Source organism: Mytilus edulis, chromosome 6, assembly GCF_963676685.1.
Source record: "Mytilus edulis chromosome 6, xbMytEdul2.2, whole genome shotgun sequence".
In the NCBI taxonomy this organism is placed as follows: Eukaryota; Metazoa; Mollusca; class Bivalvia; order Mytilida; family Mytilidae; genus Mytilus; species Mytilus edulis.
In genome coordinates, this window is record NC_092349.1 from 43,825,356 (window position 1) to 43,851,195 (window position 25,840).

The window sequence follows — 25,840 nt, forward strand, 5'->3', positions numbered from 1 at the left end:
CACATAGCAAAATTAAACCTATTTAAAGGACAATATGTGTATGTACTGTAGCGTGTTTTCCATTGTAATTTATAAACAAACTGCATCGTCGTGGGCAAACTACTGATATTTGTTTATGATTCAATATTTTGAATAAAAAGAGGGGGGTCCAGGAGTTGGAACCCCCTTTTTTTTGACGATCAATGCATTTGAATGGGAGCATATAGTTGGAACCCCCCCCCCCTTTGTTAAAATGGCTGGATCTGCCCCTGCATGCTGGCTATATAGATTTGCAGAAAGAAAGAGCAAATAATGTCAGTTTAGATTGATGTGGTAGAACTGTTCTAGAAGTAGAACTGACCAAAGATTTGGTCAGTTCTAGCTAGAACTGTCTAAAACTGTTCTAGGGTAGAACTGTCAGGATCAGTTCTAGGTAGAACTGTTCAAATCAGTTCTAGGTAGAACTGACCAAATCAGTTCTAGCTAGAACAGTTCTAACCTAGAACTGACTAAAATTAAGGTGTCAGGCTGACAGTTCTACATACTGTTCTAGAACAGTTCTCCTGACAGATTCTGACAGAATTTATAAGAGGTTAGAACTGATCTCCACTGTACTATAGAAGCATTTAGTGTTGAAGGCCAATTTTGAAATGTCTCTCAGACATCATGGCTGAAAAGTTAGAGAAAATATAAATAAACATACAATTCTGGGAGGTAAAACAAGAGTAAAAGCAGAGACTGAATTTATTCTTTTAATAAAAAATCAAAATGTTGCAATGCGTTTGTGTATGTTTATTCAAATTCTACGTTGTCTCATATTCGGGTTTATAAAGTGCCTAGAAAATCAACCTACCGATGTTAGAGTAGATTTGATTCGTAACTTCCTCCCCGGCGCCGGGGCTGGAACCTGTACTTTTTTTTTAACTTCTACGACAACACCGCCTAGTATTGTATATATATATATATATGTTTGTTAACAGTCATAGGATAAAAGAGGGTCTGGAAAAGGAGAGAGGTGGGTGTTCTTCAATTCTTAATATTATTTACGCCATTTTTTCTCTATTCTATATAAATTTTGCCCATTATTCTCTTTTTTTATATTCAAGAAGCCCACTATTCTCTATTCTTAAATTTTTGGCCTATCCTTTTCTTTTCTATTCTTTATTTTTTTAGCCCATTATTCTCTATTCTGTAAAACTCCATCCACACCCTCATAGAAGATGCCAATCTAGTTATCTACGTCTTTTTTTATTTCACTTAATTATTATGATTGTATCTCTTAATGTTAGTTTTTTTTTTCTTTTTTAAAAGTAGTGTCTTTTTCTAATACCCCAGTCCCACTAGGCCACGTTGTGTGCGTAGTTAGTCTGACCATAGAAGTGGAAGTATTATATACTTCCATGGTCGGACAAACCTTGCAAACTGTATGCAAAATTTCACTCAAATACACCAAGTTCAACATTCTGTCGTTCGTGAAAAATTATTAAAGAAAAAATGATCCTGAGAATATATATGCACCCTCAAAATAGGTAAAAAAAATATATCGGTGCAATATATTTAAAAATGCCAAATTTTGCAACCTGTCATAAAAAAAAAGAAAAAAATGACAAGATGCGAATCGTTAGTGTATGTATACTAACACCAGGTACATCATTTAAAAGTTTAAGCTTAAAAACTGTACATAATCCTACGAAATCAGCCGTATAATCTTATACTAGTTAGTATACCAAGTGCGGGACTGTCGAAAGGACACTGGTAAAACAATATGATCCCAGTATATAGCCAAGGGCACACAATTTATATTAGCATATATAATGATGTTCTATTTTATAAATTATTATAAATCACTTGGTGACAAAATATCTTTTTGTATAAGCAGTTCATAGTGGGATGGTACATGTACTTGGGAGATATCAAATATAGCAAGCTAACATGTACGTCATTTTGACTTTGATGGAAAGTTGTTTAATTAGCAATCATATCACATCTCCTTATGTCATAATGGTTTGAGTTTTTTCAAGACTAACAAATACGTACTAGGAGAATAAACTATGTTGCTGTTATAGCTTAAATCTTACTATTGTTGTGAACATGTGATGTTATAATTTGATAGATTTAGTACTTGCTATACTTGCTATACTTATTTCGGGGCTTTTTATAGACGACTATGCGGTATGGGCTTTGCTCATTGTTGAAGACCGTACGGTGACCTATAGTTGTTAATTTCTGTGTCATTTTGGTATCTTGTGGAGAGTTCTATCATTGGCAATCATACCTCATCTTCTTTTTTTTATGATTATTAACTTTCATATTCAAGAAACCAACAAATCTTTACTAAAACTACCGTAACAGATTAGCAGTAGAAAAATACTTGTCCATTCTGCATTAGTCATGTGTTATCTATATGTCTTTGGTTTTGATTGTCGTTAATTGGCCGGTTGCTGTGTATATCCCACATTTCCATTTTTGCAAATAAAGAAATAGCAACCCTTTTAATTTACATAAACACTTGTATACTTGTTAGAAAAACTCCTTATAAGACTGTGAATACTCTTGGGCTTTTCCCGACGCCCATGTGACCAATATGCCCCCCCACAAAAAGACACCTTTGCTAATCGCATGTGAGTCGTTTTGTCTCCCCGCTTTGTGAAAAGGTGCGTTTTTTACCAGCTGTACCATGCCTGTGTATCATATCTAACTCAAAACACAAAAAACACACCCATCTCCGAAGACCAAAGTGCAAATTAATATGAATCTAAATTCAAAATGATTTTAAGATTTGTCCCCCGAGCGACGCGTTGATGGGAACATTGAAATATCTGGCGTCCGTCCTTCCGTCCGGTCTTGTAAGGTCTCTAACGGGTAAAATTCTTGCCAGATTTTTATAAAATTTATATATCAGGTATATATCAGCATTGTTGCTGACAAGTTTCAAAAATCAGTGCCGACAAACTGCTTATTGCATTGAGTAAACACAAAAAGCGACTCAAAGACAAACACCAGTTTACAAATATACGACATAAACATGAGGATGTCAGAATGTGACAGTAAACCGGATTTATTTTACATTTATTAATGACTAAAAAAAGACTTGTTATTTTTATTACCGGATTTCCAGTCCCGTTATTGATTTATTGTTGTACTGCGGACGAGCAGGCGGACTGCTCCAGTCGTTTCCGTGCGATGACTTATGAACCTTTCATCTAAAGGTTTTCAAATTTTAATATGTTGTAACTGGTTGGAAAATGGAGGTAGAGTTCGATATTGACGATTAACTTTACATCATTCAGCAACAAAATTATTTTGTTTGAAATGAAATGCTATTGCTAAGAAATGTTTTAAAAATTTTGAGCCTTCGATTAGAACAAATACATGTACTGGGATTTTTTTTTCATATCATTATACCTTTAAATAGGATAAAGTCAAGATTGGGAAACCAAAGGGCACCAAGATATTTTATTAAAATTTTGAATTGATTGAACACTACCATATATATCTTTAGAATAAAACTGATACAGGAGCAGGAAGGTTATTGAAATTGTTGTAGTTTTTTTTCCCATTAATGTTGGTCATTTGTATTCTTGTTAAAACACGAAATACAGAGATTATACCTTATTCAAAAATTAAATTACTTGCTTTGCATCGAATCTATTATATCTGCTACATGTATGAGAAGCGGGGAAACTAGAATGTTTTTTTTTTATATACAAAAGATAATTGTTTAAAAACAGTTTTACTGTATATAATTTCAACATATTTTTTAGATACAATGTAACAGTAACTGTCCTTATTTCTCTTTTAATTTTCTAGCATATAAACTTTTAAATTATCTGCGTTTTTCAAAGTATTAACACGTGTTCACGAATACAAACTGCATGTTTAATGATGTCTTTATCTGGCAACTCTTGGCCTGCGTAATTGGTATAATCTGTTTACAACATCTGGATGTTATTATACACAATTAGCGTTACATTGTATTTGATCAATTTTGGTAATTAACACATACGGTTTTCCCTTTAAAGTACCCTGTAGTGTTAAAAGATGAAGCATTTCACAGTCAGGAAAATCCCTTCATTTACATACAAGTGACACATTTACCACCTATTAAGGGATCGTTAATTCATGCTCTTTCTTCGCAGTATAGCCAGTCGAGGTTGTTAAAAACTCCCATCATCATCATCTCTTTCTTCATTGTATTATTAGACATTTTCAATTGTAAACATAAACATTCTGACAACATTCTGATAAAATACATGTATGTGCATACTCGTGTATTTTCAAATCATAGGATCATGCAAAACCCACGCCTTGGCTGTTCAAAGTTATATTGAAATAATTATTTTGTATTCTCTTGTTTAAAATGAAAAAAAAGATCAGAAATAAGCAGAAGCGAAACTAACTTTTTTCCAAGTCCACATCAAGGTTGGTAGACTTCAGCTTGATGTGGACAAAACATACCGTGTTTATCGATTTAATCTTATTTATTCTAGTTTAAAGTTCATTCTTAATGACATCGTTGTTTTCATATTTTGAAGTACAAAAGGGAAAGCTGCTTACAATTTAGTACAGTGTTATTATAATAGTGCATTTCTCCCTACAGCTTACTGTTACAATTCATCGTCTTAGTTAAAGTTTCCGTTATGATTCAAGCATATCGAATTGTAAAATCTGCTGTAAGGAAAGTTATGAACATTTTAAAGCCGTGTTTTGTTATGCAAGCAAGATCTTAAAAAAAGCTGTGAATTTTTCCTTATTTATTCAAATAGAAAAAAAAATATCATCGGTCCGACATATAAAAAGCACCTTGCCATTTTTTAATATCATTAATTATATCTTCAAGCAGTTCTGTTTTGAATCGGTTTGAACAATATCTACTTCAATTCAAATATTCGCTCGGTGTGACTCTCAACAATCAATACGTGAACTTTGCTGCAAAACGTACTATACAATATATGGATTTATTTTTTTTCCGTAAATGCATGTGAAATAATCGACACATCTTACAGCATTTACTAGGGTCTGAATGGGGTCTTTCATATCTGTATTCTATGATAATTTAGATCATATTCCTCTATTTCTTTTATATTTTATGCCCATTGTCATGATTATTTTCTATTCTGTATATATTAGACCCTTTTTATCTATTTTTTTGGGAGTAAATTATTTTCTTTTTTTCTTCTTTTAACTCTAATCACGACCCTCATTTACGTTTGTTGTGCATGCGATATATAAACTGCAGTCTCGCAAAGCTATACCTGTGTGAAGACAACTTTACAGTATCAATGTTTCATATACTAACTATGAAGTAAATAAAATGCATTTTTTTACGTACATAAATACATCCGACAAATGTTTGCAAAATTAAGCAAATATTTGTGAGCATTTACTTTGGTTGTAAATGTTTTATAAACCGCGGTCTCTCAAAACTTTGCATACGTCTATAAAGATGTGTTGCAAATATTGATATTTATCAAAATAACTATGATAGTGGAAAGTATTAGTAAATAAAATACATGTCTTTACATACATAAACGATATTGACAAACATTTTCAAATATAACACAAACAGTTGACAGCATTTACATTGGTTGTAAATGTTTTATAAACCGCGGTCTCTCAAAACTTTGCATAATTCTGTAAAGATATGTTGCAAATATCGATATTTATCAAAATAACTATAATACTGGAAAGTATTAGTAAATAAAATACATTTCTTTACATGCATGAACGATATCGAAAAACGTTTGCAAATATAACATAAACATTTGACAGCATTTACATTGGTTGTAAATGTTTTATAAACCGCGGTCTCTCAAAACTTTGCATACGTCTGAAAAGATATGTTGCAAATATCAATATTTAGCAAAATAACTATAATACTGGAAAGTATTAGTAAATAAAATACATTTCTTTACATGCATGAACGATATCGAAACACGTTTGCAAATATAACATAAACATTTGACAGCATTTACATTGGTTGTAAATGTTTTATAAACCGCGGTCTCTCAAAACTGCCCACACCTCTGTAAAACAAATATGTAAATTTTAAACTTTGCATACATCTCCTATCCTGGAAAGTGCATGCAAATCTAAGGCCTATCTTTACATATCTTTAGAATATGAATAAAGATATGGAAATAAAATAATTATCTTTAGCATATCTTTGAAACGTCCTAAATAATGCCAAAGGAATAATGCATTTACATATACATTAGTAGGTCCGCAAATATATCTGGCAGAAAAGTAGTTACATTTGTCAAACATTTACATGATTGCCCAAATTGTTGTAAATCTGCCTTTTCGTGTAGTGGAAGATATAGATGGGGAAAAAAACCACTTCGCACACGGTATTTATACGGTATTATTTTTATTCACGAAACATAACTCCTGAACTTTAAATGTTATGACCAATTATGTTTCTAGTTTCTAACTATAACGTCGAACTGATTACAAGATTTTGTATAGACATTTAGGTAAAAGCAGAACATTGGGGTGCAATTTACATTCAACATTGAAAATTGGTACATCTACACCCCCTTTTCTTATATGCCTCGCAATGTTATGCATGAATTTAGTATTTCAAAATTTTCGTCTATTGGGATATCTTGTTCTGTACAAGTATTGTGGTACACCTGACATTATTATAACATTTTCTCCATATTTGGTTTCTATTTCAAACCTATTTTTCTTTTCTAATGTGGGTTATTTTCTCTTTTACTTTTGCTCGTCTTTTTGTCGTATTCTTTTTGGAGATACGGTGGTCGAGTAGTCTGAGTTGTTCATCTATCTACAGCAATCCCAAGTCTGTCAACACAATAATAAAAAAAAAAAAGATTTCTCAATTTATTAATTCAAGAAATTAAAACCATGTCAGTATCTATTCCACACCTACTGATATTCTGATACCCCAGGAAAGACAGTCCACCAGCAGTAGTATCGTCCGATATGTTAGAATATTTATGATGTCTGTTATATTTTGTATCACTTTACGTTGATAATCAACGAGAAGAGCGTGTTCAAAGGTTTTCTCGATTATTACTTTCCGCACGGTGTGAGTTGTTACCTACATATCGGTAACCGTATTATGATATATTGCTTAGAAATTAGTTGTTAATTAGTTCATAGCACGTCTACTGCTTAAATAGATAACGATTATTTTTTTAGTCCATGGCCAAGTCCGTAAAAACTTGATTATTTAAAAAAGAAAAAAAAACAGTGTTATGTTTAATTCATTAACAAGCAGTAATTGCATATGTAGGTTTTGAATAAGTAATGAACACAAAAAGACGTATAATGGTTTACTTTTATAAATTGTTATTTTGATGGAGAGTTGTCTAATTGGCACTCACACCACATCTTCCTATATCTATGCATATATAGTGCAGTTTATTTAGGTTTGAATTTGGAATGCAATCGAAATAGACCACTTTCGAGTTCATCCGTCACCGGAAAAAACTCGTCAATTATACGCGCCTTTATGACGTCATTTACCAGATAGAGGGGGTCGCCTGTATCCCTGCATTATTTACGTTCATCAAGCGTCTTAGTGATCGTCATTGTGCAGGATAAACTAGAAATAATGACTGTTCTGTAGATACTTAATGACAATTCCCTAATGACAACAATGCTGATTGTCAATTTTGAGAAATCAATTTGCCGAATAGTTCGTACAATATAGAATTATAGTTTTCCAACCACTCGCTCAACATTGGAATGGAAGTGACGACGCCCCTAAACGCACAAATGACGTTCACTAAAACCAGAGTTTTTGACGGAAATGCATCGAACTCGAAAGTTGTCTATTGATTTAATTTTTCTGTCATCAAATTGATACCCAATCGTTGCATTTATGACCATCCGAATCGCGGAACAGTCTACTTCGCAAAACCGGACCTTTTTGCTGATGAATGATAACACTTCTATGTTAACTGTATTGTCTTTCAATCAGTATCTTATCAACGTCTACTGGGACGCTTATACCCCTAGGAATGGCGGTCCACCAGCACTAGTATCGACCGATGTATAAGAAAATGTACGATGTATACTATATACTGTATGACTTTACGTCAATAAACAACAAGAAGAACGTGGACACTTTTCAACGGTTTTCTCGATTATTACTTTCCCGATGGTGTGAGTTGTTACCTACATATTGGTAACCTTATAAGGATCCATGGTTTAGAAATTAGTTGTTAATTAGTTGAAAGCATGTCTTATGCTCAGATAGATAATGCTTGTTTTAGAGTCCATGGCCCAGTTCTTTATGAACTTGATTATTTGAAGAAGACAAAAATACGTTTGGTGTTTTATTCATTAACAAGTAGCAATTACATATGGAGGTTTGAATTAGAAATAAACACAAAAAATAAAATTGTGAATGGATATGGGGAATGTGTCAAAAAGACAACAACCCGACCATAGAAAACACAACAGAAGAAGGTCACCAACAGGTCTTCAATGTAGCGAGAAATTCCCGCACCCTTCACGTGTCCTTCAGCTGGCCCCTTAACAAATATATACTAGTTCAGTGATAATGAACGTCATACTAAACTCCAAATTGTACACAAGAAACTAAAATTAAAAATAATACAAGACTAACAAAAGCCAGAGGCTCCTGACCTTGGACAGGCGCAAAAATGCGGCGGGTTAAACCTGTTTATGAGATCTCAATCCTCCCCCTATACCTCTAGCCAATGTAAAAAAAGTGAACGCATAACAATACGCACATTAAAATTCAATTCAAGAGAAGTCCGAGTCTGATGTCAGAAGATGTAGATAAAGAAAATAAACAAAATGACAATAATACATAAATACTAACAGGCTACTAGCAGTTAACTGACATGCCAGATCCAGACTTCAATTAAACTGATTGAAAGATTATGATTTCATCATATGAATATCAGGCACAATCCTTCCCGTTAGGGGTTTAGTATCATACCATCACAAAAAAGACGTATATATCGTGGGGTATTATTATTTGTGATCTCAAACTAAACAACACACCTTATGATCCCAGTTTTTATATAGAAATCGTATCGATGTTCTACACGGGATTTATAGGTTAATTCCATACCTGTTAAAAATTCGACACTGGGTTTCATCTTTCGATTCATACCTCTAACTTGTCATAGTTTAATTTAGTTTAAACATATTTTATTTGCTCAAAGCGAAAAAGGATCAGACACAAGTAAAACATACTTATAAAGTCTTCTCCACAATACAATATATATAACAATACAAATTGAACGTGAGCATACATCAAATAATATAAACAACATAAATATAACTTATCTATACTGAAAAAAGTAGAGGGAATGAGGAAAGAACGACAGAGATTAGGTTGATGATGATAATGATGATGATGTGTGTATATATATATCTTTATTCTCAATAAACCATGTGTTTTACCTATGTTGATACTATACTACGAGGAATCGTTTTGATCTCTTTATAAAATTGAATACTTGTTTAACAATTTGCACATTTTGATCATAGGAAAGAGTGTCTCTTCCAAAAACCAGTAGTGTTAAGTCCAAATCGCAGCCTTCGGGAAGCCAGCTGAGACCATTAAACAGAATAGCCCTTTCATTTAGATAGAAAGGACAATCAAAGAAAAAATGGTGCATGTCCTCAATATCTAAACCACATTTACATGTTGGATCAGATATAATGTTAGCTCTAAACAAGTCACAATTCAAGAACGATGCCGAACATCTAAATTGGGTTAATATTATGTTCAATTTTCTTGGACCATATAAATAATGTTTTAAGTTAGATTGATTCTCATTTCGAATGTCGTAGTTTTTTAGTTCTACTTTGAATTTTGATAACGAGTCTACATTTCGAACTGCTATGTTCAAATTATTCCAAAGTTTAATTGTTGATGGGATAAAGGATTGGGAAGTTAGAGTCAGCCTGCAAAATGGTAAAATGATATCTTGTCCATTTCGCAAGGGATATTGTGTTGTACTTTGAATTTTAGGGGGCACAAGGTTACATAAATATTCAGGGGCATTATTATTCTGAATTTTATAAAATAATTGTAGTTTTCTTCTTTTTCTTCGTTCCTCTAAAGTTTCCCAACCAACCTCTTTTAAGACAGTCTCAGAGTGTGTGTAAACAGGCAAACCTGTTACAATTCGTGCAGCTTCAAGTTGTAGCTGTTCTAGTTTAATTGAATAACCTTTTCCACAATTGTCCCATACTTCAGTTGCATATTCAAAAATTGGTCTAATAAATACTAGATATAATTTTTCCAAATTTTGTCGGCTAAGTTGATATTTGAGTTTTCGCAGTATATTCAGATGTTTTTTAACACTATTTAATATATTTTCAACATGGTTGTTCCATTTTGCGTCACTTCTAAATGTAACCCCTAGATGCTTATGAGATCGCACAATTGGTATTTCTTTGTTGTTCATAGTAAAATTAAGGTTTTGTATCTCATTATTTGAAAACATCATAATTTCTGTTTTTTCAGGATTGAAAGACATAAGCCACTTTCTTGACCATTCATCCAGCTGTCTCAGGTCACGACTAACAACTGACTGTATAAGTTCCTCGTCATGACCCGAGTAACTGAATGAAGTGTCATCTGCAAATAGTCTGCATAAAGAAGTTAACTGTTCAGCAATATCGTTAATATATATAATAAACAATAAAGGACCAAGAACGGATCCTTGGGGTACACCAGCTGAAACATTGCAAAAAGTAGAGGATGATTCATTAATGATAACCTTTTGTTTTCTTTGATATAGGTAGCTAGTGAACCAATTTAAAAGATTTCCGTCAATGCCATATGCTTTCATTTTATGTAGTAAGCCAATATGCCAAACTTTGTCAAAGGCCTTCGAAAAATCACAAAAAACAAAACAGCAAATTTCTTTTGTTTCTAGTGCATTTAAAATACAATCATAGATTTCTATTAATTGATGCACTGTTGAATGTTTAGGCAAAAAACCTGATTGGTATTCATAAATTAGTTTGTTATTAAATAGATGATTATATACATGTTTAAACACAACTCGTTCCATAACTTTCCCCACGCAGCTAATTAAAGATATTGGTCTGTAATTAGATGGCAAAGAAGAGTCCCCCTTTTTGAAAATAGCTATTACATTTGCAATTTTCCAGCTGGTTGGATATATACATTGACTAAGGGACTTATTGAATATAATTTGAAGAGGTATTGCAACTTTATCTGGACAAATCTTGAGCATCCTGTGGCTAATCACATCTGGTCCCGAGGCTTTATTTGGATCAAGAATATTAATCATATCTATAATTTCTTGAATAGTGACATGTATGTCACAAATTTTATTGTTAGATTTAGTTTCAAATTGTGGTAAGTTGATATTTTCTTCATTTAATTTGGAGATTAAATTAAAATACTTGTTCAAAAGCTCACATTTTTCTTCATCTTTATATGCTATTTCGTCTATTTTTTCGGTATTTATAATATTTTGGAGTGGGGGGATGTTATTTGATCCATTGTTAGATTTGATTAACATTTTCATAATTTTCCAATAAGTTTTTGTATTCGATACATTATTTAGAATGATGTGGTCTAAATTACTTTCAAATTTTTCTTTAGCAACTTTTTTCATATTATTAACCCTATTTCTCTGTCGCTTGTACTTCAAAATATCAGATTGTTTTTTAGATTTAAAAGCCTTTTTTCGTAATCGATCTCTAGTGCGTATTTCTCTCCTAAGCTCGCTATTGAACCATGGTTTGTCGTTTTTTCGTATAGTTACTTGTTTAGTAGGTATGCACTCCCTTGCAATGTTCAGAAAAGTTACAGTAAATATTTCACATAATTCATTAACATCCTTGTCATCGGGAAGAAGTGCATACCAATCTGTTTCATTCATTTTTTTCAAAAATTTATCTTTATCCATTTTATCATATATCCACACTTCTCTTTTAAAAGTACGTGACATTGATGAGGGACACTCAAGAAATATTACTGCTGCATTGTGATCACTAATATTTGAGGGAATATCTAAAACATCTGATAGATAATATGACATACAGTCACTTATTATTATGGGATCTAAGAGTGTACTACTTTTATCAGTAACTCTTGTTGCTTTATCAATTACGTTTCTTAGATTGAACAAGTCCATAGTGTCAATAAGTTTATTATTATTGACATTAAAGAGATCAGAATTTAGATCACCAGTAATCACTATATTTTCGTTAAATTGAAAGGCAGTTTCTATTGCATGATTTAATCGTGCCCAGAAGTCAGTGTCCGCATTCGGTGGACGATATGAGTGACAAAGAAGGAAGTTTTGACCTTTGGCTCGTATTTCAACCCAAAGTGTTTCATCAAATGGATTTTCTAGTTCGCTTTTTCGGACGATACCGATATCATCTTTCACATATATCATTAATCCACCACCAAAGTTGTTTCGATCTTTCCTTATAATGTTATTGAAGGAATCTAGTTTTAATTGATCTTCAGATACACTAGGATCTAAATGTGTTTCTGTTACAGCCAGGACATCAAATTCGTCAGTGAAATTATTTAAGAATTCTAATTTGTTTCTAATACTACGAATATTTAAATTACATATTGATATGGATTTATCGATTTCACTAAATCTGACACTAGAGGGTGTACTCGATATGTTATTTTCATCTGGACCAGGGTTTGGTTCAATATTTCCGACAAGAAGAATAAAATGAAGCACAAACAACAGAAAGATAATGTCAATCTTGGGATTTATAGACTGTAGACAAGCTAGTGAAAAAACATAGAAGGAGCAATGTAAGTTAATTTTTAGTATTTCTAAATAAGTATAATAGTTATAATTAATATAAGTACTACTTTTCCTCTTGCTACATGTACAATGAAATAAGCCAATGGCTGCCCTGTAATCCTCAATGCTGACTCCCATATTGTTTAGGGGGTACAGAAATTAAGTATAACGACAGCCAACGGCATTTTTCACATGGTAACTTGCACACATCATCATCAGAAAAAATGGAGAAGGTAAATATAAAACAAGAAAAATAAAAAATAAAGGTGACGGAAAAACAAACGGTTATCAGAAGGATACCTGGAGTCATATTGGATGATAAAATGGGATTTTTCTTAACTTTTACTATTTTTATAAATCAGTGTGAACCGTGATCTAGCCACTATATTTGAAAGACGAATTGTATGAGCTATAAACATAGAGTTGGTTTAAAGACGAATACCTACCAATATAGTAATAGTATTAAACACTTCATACTTGCAACTTGAGTATACAGTTTTACATGATATGTATATATATATATATAAATCAAATATAAATATTATGTACAATTGTGTGTGAATACAATACTATTTTGTAAAGAATTTAATCAGTATCTCCTGTTTTTTTTCCCCCAATAGTGTTTAATTAAAACAAAAAGATACCTTTTTTTACAACCAAAATTATATACACGGAGAATATATTTGTACATTTACATGTATTCAATTATTTCTTACTATAATATTTTGTTGGTGCGTGTTTGTGTTAGGCAAGGGCGGTCTGTTTGACTTTTATTATATTTTTGAAAACTTCTTTTGATCGAAATCGACATTTTTCGTTAATAGATTTATTTAATTACAAGCTATAAAAATGTACAATTAAGCTGATATGATTATAAGCAAAGTTGTCGAAAGAAGAACAGAACATGTGTACGTTCACTATAGAATGCCACATTTACACTGCTTTTTGTTTTTATTTTGAGTGATCGAGAGATGGTAATTTTATCAACTGTTGAAAAGATCTTACGATATGTACGAACATTCTACTACTTAGCCAACTTTATATAGTTGACATGATGTGGAAAGAAAAAAAACAACTTGTCATAGTTATAAGCGTCAGTGTGAGGTCTTTTAGTATGATTATATGGTATTAAATGATAACATAATACATTTTTGTACCGAGTGTTTTAAATGTAAATAGTTTACATACTCTGCCGGATCACATGACATCACATATATTGTCCAAGCTTTAGTTTTCAGTTGTAGTCAAGCTGATTCGTGTATATTTTTAGAGGAATTGTGGGTTTGATGATAAAAGCATGAAACTTTGCACAATTGTAGATCTATATACATGTGTGGTGGTCAATTAAAGCTATGGACCCACCCTGAAAAAAACAATATGGCGGCTATTTTCAAGAGTGCTGCAAACAGTCAAAATTTTACCACCATTTATAAGTTACAGCAAATAATATTCAATCAAATCTTTTAAAAGCATTAAAACGTTTAAGTAAGTCATGGTGGAATTTTAAACTTTTAAACATTTAAAATGGCGGAAAATTTCAAAATGGCCGCCAAAATGTGAAAATGAACTAAACTAAGACAAGACTCTGCTGATATTCATTTCTTTCTTCGAATAACTTTTTGTAGTTCATACTACGTTCTAAGGAGTGTGTTGTCATGCTACATGGCTTGCAAGACACTAAAATCAAAGATCCCATTATCCCATAAATGGAAACGTTCGAACATTTTCAAGACGCCTTTATAATTCGTTTGAATGTGTACCATCTGAGTAACAAATGATGATTTCAAAAAAGGAAGATGTGCCATGATCGCTAATGAGACAACTCTCTGCAAGGGACCAAATGCCACAGAAATTAACAGCTATTGTACACCACACGGCATTCAATAATGAGCAAAGCCAAAACCACATGTTCTTCTTCTCCTTGTCAAATTCCTAGTATCTTTTTTCCCGACTATAGTGCAAGACTTGTGTTGTCAATGTTGTGTGATTTGTTCCTTATTTTTCATACCTGTGTTGTCAATCAATGATTTTTATCCATTTATCCATCATACAGAAATGGAAAACCTGGTTTCATTTCAAACTTTCACATTTGGTCAAATGTAAGATAACCAAACAAAAAACATGTTGGTATTTTACATATACCAATATGTTTTAATATTGGTTATACTGGAAATGACTTATCAAGCTTTTTAACCAATAGAACCTGCTGACCCTCCTTCAGCACATGAGATCATCCCCTATTTTATTAGAGGGTTCGTGTTGCTCAGTTGTTCATGGTAAAACAACAACATATTTTCACAGCAGTTTCCAAAATGTGTACCAAGGACAGCCCGTTTAGTCTTTGCACAACTCTTCACGACATTTGAAAAAAGCAATGTACATTATATCATTGTCCTCCCACATTTTTTATCTACTGCTTTAGTATCTTTCAACCATATCTTATGAGCTCATACAAAATGCTGATACCTTTGTGATAAATATTCAATAGGGTATATGCCATCAGCATTCACTTGAAGTAACACTACTGTGATGTGTTGGATTTTGTCTTTTCGTGAGCTGTCTCGGTTTTATAAATTTGTATTTGAATTTTTACATGCTACATATAAATCAATTTGGTATAACCTAGTTTCTAAAATCTCCATATGGCTTCTTTGATTCATCTTTTCAATTTATCTTTTCCCTTTGATCACGTTAGTTTTGAAAGAGACAAACAGGGAAAAAAACTGGTAAAACTGTTTCATCTCTTAATAAATTTATACGCTTATAGGCAAAGGTTTGGAATGCTAGAGTAATAAACACAAACATCAAACACCTAAATAACACTGAATAAACATGGCTTCTCCCACTCTTCTTGAAACAACGAAAAGTGCGGATTTTCCTCTGGATTTCTCTGGAATAAAAAAAATGTTTTTAAGAATGTTTTCAGAATATGTAGACATGGTCAGTAAAAAAAATCATCAAAGATATCAAAGATATCAGGCTTATAATTTAGTGCTTTGAGAATTGGTAAACGCCTCTTAATAATAATAAACAATAAAAAAAGAACATTATCTGTATGATATAAAAAAGAAGAAGATGTGGTATGATTGCCAATGAGACAACTGTCCACAAGAGACTAAAATGACACAAAAATTAACAACTATGATAGTCTGTATATACTGAATACAAACTAAAAAAAATCATCAACATTTTCATATCAAAGATGGTCATCGAAGTGACTACACCTGCAAGCCCGACCTCATATACTAGTAGATGAAATTATTTTAAACACATAAGAAAATAATTTTAAGTCGTACTAAATGTTGTCTTATCATATATGAGAGGCATAAGTAACGAAGATAAGAGACAACTACGTCTGGTTAACATTTAAGTAAAATTAAATATTTTATCTTTTCTCTTGTTCTAAAAAAAAGCAATGAGTTTTGATAAAACAGGTATACATGAATAGTTTCATTATGTCAAATTTTTTAATGCAGTACAATATCACAAGATGTTTTTATAGTTGTGAATTTTGAATACAATCGTAATTGTGTTTATTTTTCTGAAACCAAATTGATACCCAATCGCTGCATTTATATAACAACATGAATCTCTGTCCATGTATTTTCCTTTTCTTGTTTAAATCTTAAAACCTGAACTTTTTGCTGATGAATGATAAACTTCTATGTAAACTATATTGTTTGTTTTCCATATATTCTGATGAAAGAAACTAAAGTATCATATTTTCGCTTTTTGAAGAAGGAAAAAAAAAACCCACACACACCATCTAGACGGGGTAGAGAGATACTACATGTAGAATGAAATTCAAAACAGTGTGGTTGTGGCCATTGATTGACACATTAAATTCATCCATTGACTGGGACAATTTACGTGAACGTTTGTCTGTAACGACCACTGTTCACGACGTACCTACGATAGACATTTAAACTGTGGGGTCACCAAAGGTTTCTTAACGCCTTTAATTATAAAATAATTCAAAAAATTTATTTGGAATAACCTTTATGTTTTGATTTATATAATTGATATAAATCAAAACATCGTGTTATTTCTGATTAGTTTTTCGAATTACTTTATTAAGGTGTTGAGAACCTTAAGTGACCCCATAGTTTAAGTGTCTTTCAAAAGTACATAGTGAGCAGTGGTCGTTACATACAAACGTTCACCTAAATTGTCCCAGTCAATGGATGAATTTAATGTGTCAATCAATGGCCACAGCCACACTGTTTTGAATTTCATTCTATCTTATAGTCGCCTGGACTTTTCCTCTTCTGCTATAAAACCCATGCGAAAGAAAAGTGTATACTTGGTTGTGTGAATAGCATACTAGTAATACATAGCTATCATTGGACAGAAAAGCGGTGTTCATACTGCAATGACACTTATAGGAAGAGTGCAGAACAGCTGCATATCATTTGACCCTTGCAACAACTCTGACAGGTTTTTAGGTGGCCTGTTGCAAGACGAAATTTCTTTCCCTAACGACTTTTAAGTGATACTAAACCCGTTCTACAATAGATATAAGAAGATGTTGCATGAGTGCCAATGAGACAACTATCCGTCCAAGTCATTACTCGAACATAAATTAAACGTTAATTTGTAAATCTAAATCAAATATTTTCCACTGAACACAAAGCAAAAATAACATTAATACAAATTTGTGTTTCCTCTTTCGAAACTTGTGATATAGGTAAAAAAAATGAACCCAGCAAACAAATTTGAATTACTATGATAAATATGATTTTAAACATATAACTTTCAATCAAGGGATAGTACATTGTTTCCAAAAGTATATTGATTGTAAAGAAACCAATCGATTGTAAACAAACATCAAATTTTAAATTGAAACAATTTTATGAATACCCTAGCCCATGTAGATTCATATTAAATGAGTGAGAATCTATTTTGTTCAAAATTTTTATTTTTATGGAAGCCATTTTTTTTTTGTGTTTGTTCTTGGTATGAGATCAACATGGATAACACGATGGATTTTAGTGAGACATCTTTGTTGCTAGTCTCTATATTACATATCCATCAATCTTAAATAATCGGATGAAAGATATAAATCTGAGAACTGTGCGTTTGACCTAATACATCAATATATAGATTTTATGTCATATGATTTATTGCATTAAGGTCAGCATTGATTTAAAAAAATATCTTTTAGCCTGATGAATTAATATTCATTACTTTGTCTCTTTTCGAGAAATAAACTCATCAAAGATAACAGTCGTAAAATATTTTACCCCAAGACGTGCATTTTGTCTACAAAAGACTCATCAGTGACCCTTGAATCAAAACAGTTAAAAAGGAAAAATAGATCTAAAGTACAATGTTGAACAACTTTCAGGATCCAAAATTCAGAAATGTTTTGTCAAATACTTGTAAGGTAATCTTTTTTTAAAGTGCGAGGTTTGGCATGCCACAAAACCAGGTTCAACGCACCATTTTTATCTTTAAAAATGTTCTGTACCAAGTCAGGAAAATGGCCATTGTTATATTATAGTTCGTTTCTGTGTGTGTTATATTTTAACGTTGTGTTTCCGTTGTGTCGTTTGTTTCTTCTTATATTTGAGTGTGAATTCACATTACTATAAGACGTGTCACGGTACTTTTCTATCCAAATTCATGTATTTGGTTTTGATGTTATGTTTGTTATTCTCATCGGATTTTGTCTAATGCTTAGTTCGTTTCTGTGTATGTTACATTTTAATGTTGTGTCGTTGTTCTCCTCTAATATTTAATGCGTTTCCCTCAGTTTTAGTTTGTTACCCCAATTTTGTTTTTCGTTCATAGATTTACGAGTTTTGAACAGCGGTATACTACTGTTGCCTTTATTTATTTCCCTTGGATAAAAAGTCATTAGTATTTATGGAAAATATAAAACAAAAGAATTAAATATTAACAACTAACATAAAAAAGAAGATGTGGTATGATTACCATTGAGAAAACTCTCCACAAGAGACCAAATGACATAGAAATTAACAACTATAGGTCACCGTACGGCCTTCAACAATGAGCAAAGCCCATGTCACATAGATAGCTATAAAAGGTCCCAAAATGACAAATGTAAAACAATTCAAACGAGAAAACTAATGGCATAATTTAGGTACAAAAAATGAACAAAACACAAATATATAACAAATCAACACATCAACAAACGACAACCACTGAATTACAGGCTAAGTCCACTTGCATTTCATTATTTTGTGATAGTTCAGTGTTCCTGTTGTTCCGTCCTCTTAAGGTTGACAGTCTACCTTGGTTTTAGTTTTTTACTCGGATTTGTGTTTTGCTTAATCGAATTGTGACTATTGTACAGCAATCAACTACTGTTGAATTTATTGCATGAACATGGATGAAAATCTAAAATACTGAGGATGAATTAATATTTAGACTTGGATAGTAAAACCCAACCTGTAGTTCTGCACTAATCATGGTTAATTAAAACTTTCAAATTTTTCAGAGAATGTATTGATTAATATGACAAAACGTACATATAGATGTCATGCATATGCAAGATGACACCAACGAATCTTACACCAGAACGGGTAAGTTCTGTAGTGTTCAAATCTGGACGAAAGTAGTGTTTTTGGACTGCCACAGAAAAAATAAATATGTTATAGCTGACTATGCGGTATGGGCTTTGCTCATTGTTGAAGGACGTACGGTGACCTATAGTTGTTAATGTCTGTGTCATTTTGGTCTTTTGTGGATAGTTGTCTCATTGGCAATCATACCACATCTTCTTTTTTATACATTAAAATGATAAAAATATCTTTTTAATATTTAATTGCAACTGTACTTTAAGTATTCATGCATTAGTTAAATTGTTTCTTAGTCAGTGAATGCATTTAAAATATACTTCCTGCGCTATAAAAAAAATCCTATATTCCAAAACTTAGTATTTTGAATGGTTGGTTAATTTTTGTTTGCATGACGTCATGTGTCAAATATACCATGCGAATACAGGATGAGAACAAATAAACAATACAATGTTTTTATATTCTGCAAAGTGGATTTACCCCGACATTGGACTATAAGTATTGAAAGCTGGCAACAGTCGATGGACGATCCCATCAGAAAGGGTTGTCAGTGTGTTTTCTCAACATATATAAAGAAAGCGTTTCACTTTCTTTACCGAATGAGCATTGAATTTAATTAATCTTTTACGTATATGTATACAACGTAGCTGTTTATTCATACTACATTGTATCTTCATCCATACAATAAATCTCAATCAATAATAGCATGGTTTTAATGCAGGACGCAATCAATAATAGCATGGTTTTAATGCAGGACGGGAAAATTCAAGATGCCCAGTTGTCAAAACTTCTGTATTGATATGACATTGCATTGATATGTTCATATTTATAAACTTACTGTTTACAAAACTTTGAAATGTCTGAAATACTAATGTAAGTATTTCCAACCTATCGAAACAGATCATCTCAGCTCTATTGACAAAATCTTTTGGAAATTTGGTTCCTCAGTGCCCTTCAGCAAGGAATTCCATTTGGCCTCTGAAATTTTCGATTCGAGTTTCCCTGATGAGTCATTTGTAGATGGAACGCGGCTGGCGTTCACAATTATTAGGCTGATATCTTCTTTGTGTTTTTTGCAAACCTAAAGTTGATTTCTAAGTAACTCCTGTTAATAATAAAACCATGAGACCAATTTATAACATGCTAACTTATGATTCCGAGTCTACCATTTTTAACCGGATTTTTGTGACAAAAATGTCGGTTATTGATTTGGGGATGTACGGCGGGCGGGCGGTCGGTCGGGCGGGCGGGCGGGCGGCAATCAAATGTTGTCCGTGCATTAACTCATGAACCGTTCAACCAAAGCTTTTAAAATTTTAATATGTTGTTACTGACAACTAAATGAAGGTCAAGTTCAATAATGGCGATTTTGACTTTTACCGTTCAGGAGTTATGGTTCTTGAAAGATTGAAAAATGGAGTTTCCAGTCGTGTCCGTGCATTTACGCATGAACTGTTCTACCTAAGCTTGCCAAATTTTAATATGTTGTTACTGATGACAAAATGGAGGTCAAGTTCAATAATGGCGATTTTGACTTTTACCGTTCAGGAGTTATGGTTCTTGAAAGATTGAAAAATGGTGTTTCCAGTCGTGTCCGTGCATTTACGCATGAACTGTTTTACCAAAGCTTCCCAAATTTTAATATGTTGTTACTGATGACAAAATAGAGGTCAAGTTCCATAATGAAGATTTTGACTTTTACCGTTCAGGAGTTATGGTTCTTGAAAGATTGAAAAATGGTGTTTCTAGTCGTGTCCGTGCATTTTCTCATGAATCATTCAACCAAAGCTTTTGAAATTTTTATATGTTGTTACTGATGGCAAATTAGAGGTCAAGTTCAATAATGACGATTTTGACTTTTATTGTTCAGGAGTTATGGTTCTTGAAAGATTGTGAAATGGCGTTTCCATTCACGTTGTTGCATTTACTCATGAACCATTCAATCTAAGCTTTTCAAATTTTAAGATGTTGATACTAATGACAAAATGGAGGTCAAATTTGATATTGACGATTTTCACTTTCACCATTCATCAGTAATGGTTCTTGTGATATTGCCAGGACACAAATAAATATTAATAAATCCGGTTTGCTGTCGTTGTGACAGCCTCTTGTTAAAAGATAACTCCTCTATGCCACGGTTCTTGTCTTTGATTTTTGTTTTGATTTTTTGCTTTTGTTCTTAATTTTGCGTTTTGCTCTTTGTTTGTTTGTTGTTTGTTTGTTGTTTGCTTTTTGGAGGAGGGAAGGGGGAGGGATTCAATACAAAAAGGTGAAAGACGAACACGAACTAAACAAGCTATGTAACATTTTTAATAATACTTATGCTAAACGGAAATAGCATGAAATCAATGAACATGTTATGAAAAATGATAAAACAACATTGATGATGGAATGTAAACAGACTCATCGTTTCATGTTACATTTCACGTCTATCAAATAGCTCTGTTATTGTAGGTTGTAGTTTCAATCTAAATAGTAGATAACCATTTCTTTTCGTTGGATTACCATTTTCCAAATTTAAGTAGGGCCAGTATTCAAAATAAAAACAGAACTTTTTTAAAATAAAATTATATCAAGAATTCTTCACAATCGACAATCAGCTTCCATTTTTTATAAATGTACCAGTGGATATTTTAAATATAAAGAATCAGGTGATACTAGATGCTTGTCAATGAGACTATTCTCCACCACTGAGACCAAATTATAACATAGAAGTTAACAACCATAAGTCACCGTACGGCCTTCAACAATGAGCAAACCCAACACGACATATGAAACGGTAAAAGGTTTGACCACACTAACGCCGTAACGGTCTAGTTTACATACCAATACACGAAAAACAAACAGCAACCAATGAATTGGAAGACTCCTGATTTGGGACAGGAACATGTGACATGGTTAAAAAATGACGTGACGATATTTTCAATTTTTGGTACAAACGACTGAATGAATCCAGGCCCTTTGGGTTCTGAAACGGCTAATTCCAAACAAATGAATGGATTGTTGTTTGCTTAACTTTCAGTGGCAAATAGTTCATGCATATCAATGACGTAGGATTAAAAAAATGATTGCTTGTTGTTTTTGCTTATTGCTGCATGGGAAATATTGCTTGTTGTTTTTGCTTATTGTTGCATTGGAAATATTGCTTGTTGTTTTTGCTTATTGCTGCATTGGAAATATTGCTTGTTGTTTTTTGCTTATTGCTGCATGGGAAATGTTGCTTGTTGTTGTTTGCTTATTGCTGCATGGGAAATATTGCATGTCTATATTCACATTGCAATTGAAAAAAAAATGTGGCTATCTCCAACAAAGTGATGAAATAAACCATGTCGTATATAGTGTTTAATAGGATTGTATGTTGTTAGACCAGGCTTTGTGATGCTGCATCATTCTGTTGATTTTTTTTATGATGTGAAAACCTTGTTTGTGGTTTTAATCAAGGTTTAATCGTATTAAACCAGGTTCTATGGTGTTAAAACTCCAACACTATTGTATAGATTTCAAATTGTATAATAACCAACATTAATTTTTTTTTTCTCAAAAGTGCCATTCAGTTGCTTTATTAACATGTTTTCAATTCCCTTCATATATGATATTTTCGTTATTTTGTTAGTATGTATATATAGATTAAAATAAAGTCTAATCTTATTGCTAGGTACTGAGAATTACGATTGACAGAGACCAATTTTGAAATTTAATTTTCTTGATGAAATTAAAATATTGATATAATAATTGTATTTATGTTTACACGTTGTCATGATGATAAATTGAAAGATCTTGTTAGTGCAAAGGATGAAATTAAAGTATTAAATATTAATGATAATCTTTATTTGTTGGAATATCAATAAAAAGTCTGCATAAAACCTGCGCTTACGACAACTGCAATGCAAAAGATAATTGAACAATTGATAAATAGATATGATGAAAGTTAAGAAAATGTTTAAACGTTTTAACTTGTTATTTGAAATTTCATACGAAAAGACACGTTGCTTCCAACTTGTTCCTCATTAATGAATGCAAGGAATTCCCAAAGCTTACCTTGGTATTGCCATCTACTGTGATTTATATTAGAATTCACAGAGATTATACTACCGAAGTACATACCTTTTTTTATTGGAAAAGCTTCAACATTATTGATGAAAGCTTCTTTCATTTTTTGTCCGGAATTTTCGTTAAAAATCGAGGGATTTGTTTGTTACGTTATCCTTATATTGGTATATAATTACCCATAAAACAACAATATTAGATTCCTCGCAAATTGATATATCTGTTTTAACTAATAAAATTAACGGTATCAATTTTCTTGCACCAGATGCGCATTTCGACAATACATGTCTCTTCAGTGATGCTCGTGGCCAAAATATTTGAAATCAAAAGCTTATATAAAAGATGAAGAGCTATAATCTAAAAGGTCCAAAAAGTATAGCCAAATCCGTGAAAGGAATCAGAGCTTTGCATGAGGGAGATACATTCCAAAGTATCATGACGAGTAACACAAAATGCAAAATCGGCATGTTTAAACCAATAACCATCGGGAGATTATATATTGTTGAATTTCTTTCTTATCAATTCTTACTGCATTTTTTATGACGTTTCTGTATACAATCTTTTCCGAAGAATAGACGGTCACATTAAATAATACAGTATATTTTAGTTTGATTTCTACAATAGCAGTTTAGGTTACTGTCACCAATGTGTTGTTCACGCTTTCCCGTTGGACTATGGCCGTTTAAGACCAACCATCAGTGCGAAAAAGCAAATCAAAAGCAAAAAATGTACGCTGAGCTTTAATTTCTTTTTACGACCCCAAAGCAATAAGTAGGATATAAACTGTCCCTTTTTACATCTGTAAATTTCATTCTGCGTTCGAATGTACTTGAATTCATTTGGAAACGGAAATTGGCAATTATTTGCTACAATCAGTCAAAGTTTAGATAAACCACATCATCAAAGACAAACAAAAAATTCAATATAATAATTGGAAAATAGTTAATAGATAAATTCATTATTTACAAATGACAATGACAAATTCGAAATTGACTATATTTTATAGACAAGCCTTCTTCTGAAAAGATGAAAGATTCTTAAATGAACCATTGATTGAATACAACTAAAATATGCTTGTATCCTGGAAATACAAACCTAAATTACACCACAAGCTTATCTAAGAAAAAACCATGACGAAGATATTGGGGAATGCTGGGAAAAAAGTTAACGATAATGCCTGCCTGACTGCATAGATACGGGCTATGGACTACGCCATCTCAAGTTTAATAGATATATACAGTCAAACAAGTACGACATCTTTATTTACGACATAATGTAGTTATCTTTATAATTTGACGGAACCAATGTAATTAAATTTATGTCAGTAATGCTTACATGCTTGAAGAACATTTTGAATTGAAAGTGCTTTGTCAATGTTGGAGCACTCAAAGAGTTAACTAATTGTGTACCCGAAACTATATACTTTGGCAAAATTCAACTCTGGTGTGTTGTGAAGTCAAGAGTTAACGCCAATACGTAAAAAATCACCAGAAAACATTTAAAACACGATTCATCCTGTAAGACTCTGAAAAATTGAAACAGGGTTTATCGTTTTTTCGTCTAAAACATAGTAGGTAAAACCCCAAGGTTAAATGTATACTATAAAAAAAAAATCCTCAAAAACATTCTGATCCCTAATTTGATGAAAAAAAATTTACATGGTCAATTTGTTACATGACAAAACAAATTATTCGGAATGCAGATTTCCCCAATACCTTATAGAGTTGAATTTAAACTCCCCCTCCCCCCCCCCCCCCCCCCCAACCCCTCCTTAAAGTTAAATAGTTGCTCCCTAAATATTTTGTCCTCCGTTCTGGCTATCATTGTCTAAAGACCATATATAAAGTTGAAGCGACGGAAACAGAGCCATCTAATCAAACGTCCCTATTGCTTCCTGGCATGGTACAGGTTGTGTATATATATATCGCATAGAGTCTCTCCATAGGTGTGAGCATCGGATCATGGACCGAAATAAAATTTGTGACACTAATATTATATCAAATGAAATATAAGAAGTGGTTTTCTATAGTGATAAACAGTACTACTAGTGAGACATAGCAACATAGTCGCTCAAAATAAAAAGACGCGGACTTAATAGATTGATATTCCCATCAATAATCGTAGAAGCTGTAAAGGATAAGTTATTTCATTTCGTCTTGAAATTTCCAAATTCGAGGAACATAGCACCTTATCAAATACCGAAAATACTCTAGACGAATTCTATAAAGCCTTTTGAAATAGAACAATTATGATTTCAATAGCAAAAACATGATTTTCTCTCACGAATCGACATTTAATAGGAAAAGTTTCAATGTATTTGGGATTTCGTTATAAAATATCACTAAATATTCAGACCTATCAGACACAGTCTCAATCAGTGACATCAGATAGTATTTACTTATCCAATCACGACAGCTAGCAATATGTTTTGTCCTTATTTTCGTGTGAATTCTCATAAAATTATGATGATTGTGATAAATAGCCGTAAAACGTTTACTTCCA

At 32.3% G+C, this 25,840-nt stretch overlaps 1 protein-coding gene across 1 annotated transcript; it reads right to left on the bottom strand.

Annotated features, from left to right (window-relative positions):
• Nucleotides 1-9,401: 9,401 nt before the first annotated feature.
• Nucleotides 9,402-13,059, bottom strand: LOC139526409 (uncharacterized). The gene is made up of 3 exons (XM_071321554.1): nt 13,050-13,059; nt 11,132-12,730; nt 9,402-10,675 (listed from the first exon to the last, which is right to left on the bottom strand). Exons 1-3 carry the CDS (start codon nt 13,057-13,059, stop codon nt 9,402-9,404), a joined length of 2,883 nt encoding a protein of 960 aa, XP_071177655.1.
• Between the last annotated feature and the right edge of the window lie 12,781 nt (nt 13,060-25,840).

Excerpts from the sequence above, each read along its gene's own strand:
- LOC139526409 (XM_071321554.1), bottom strand. Across the intron at positions 10,676-11,131 it reads CAATAAGTCCCTTAGTCAAT|CTGGTGTACCCCAAGGATCC; the intron begins GTATATATCCAA and ends GCAATGTTTCAG.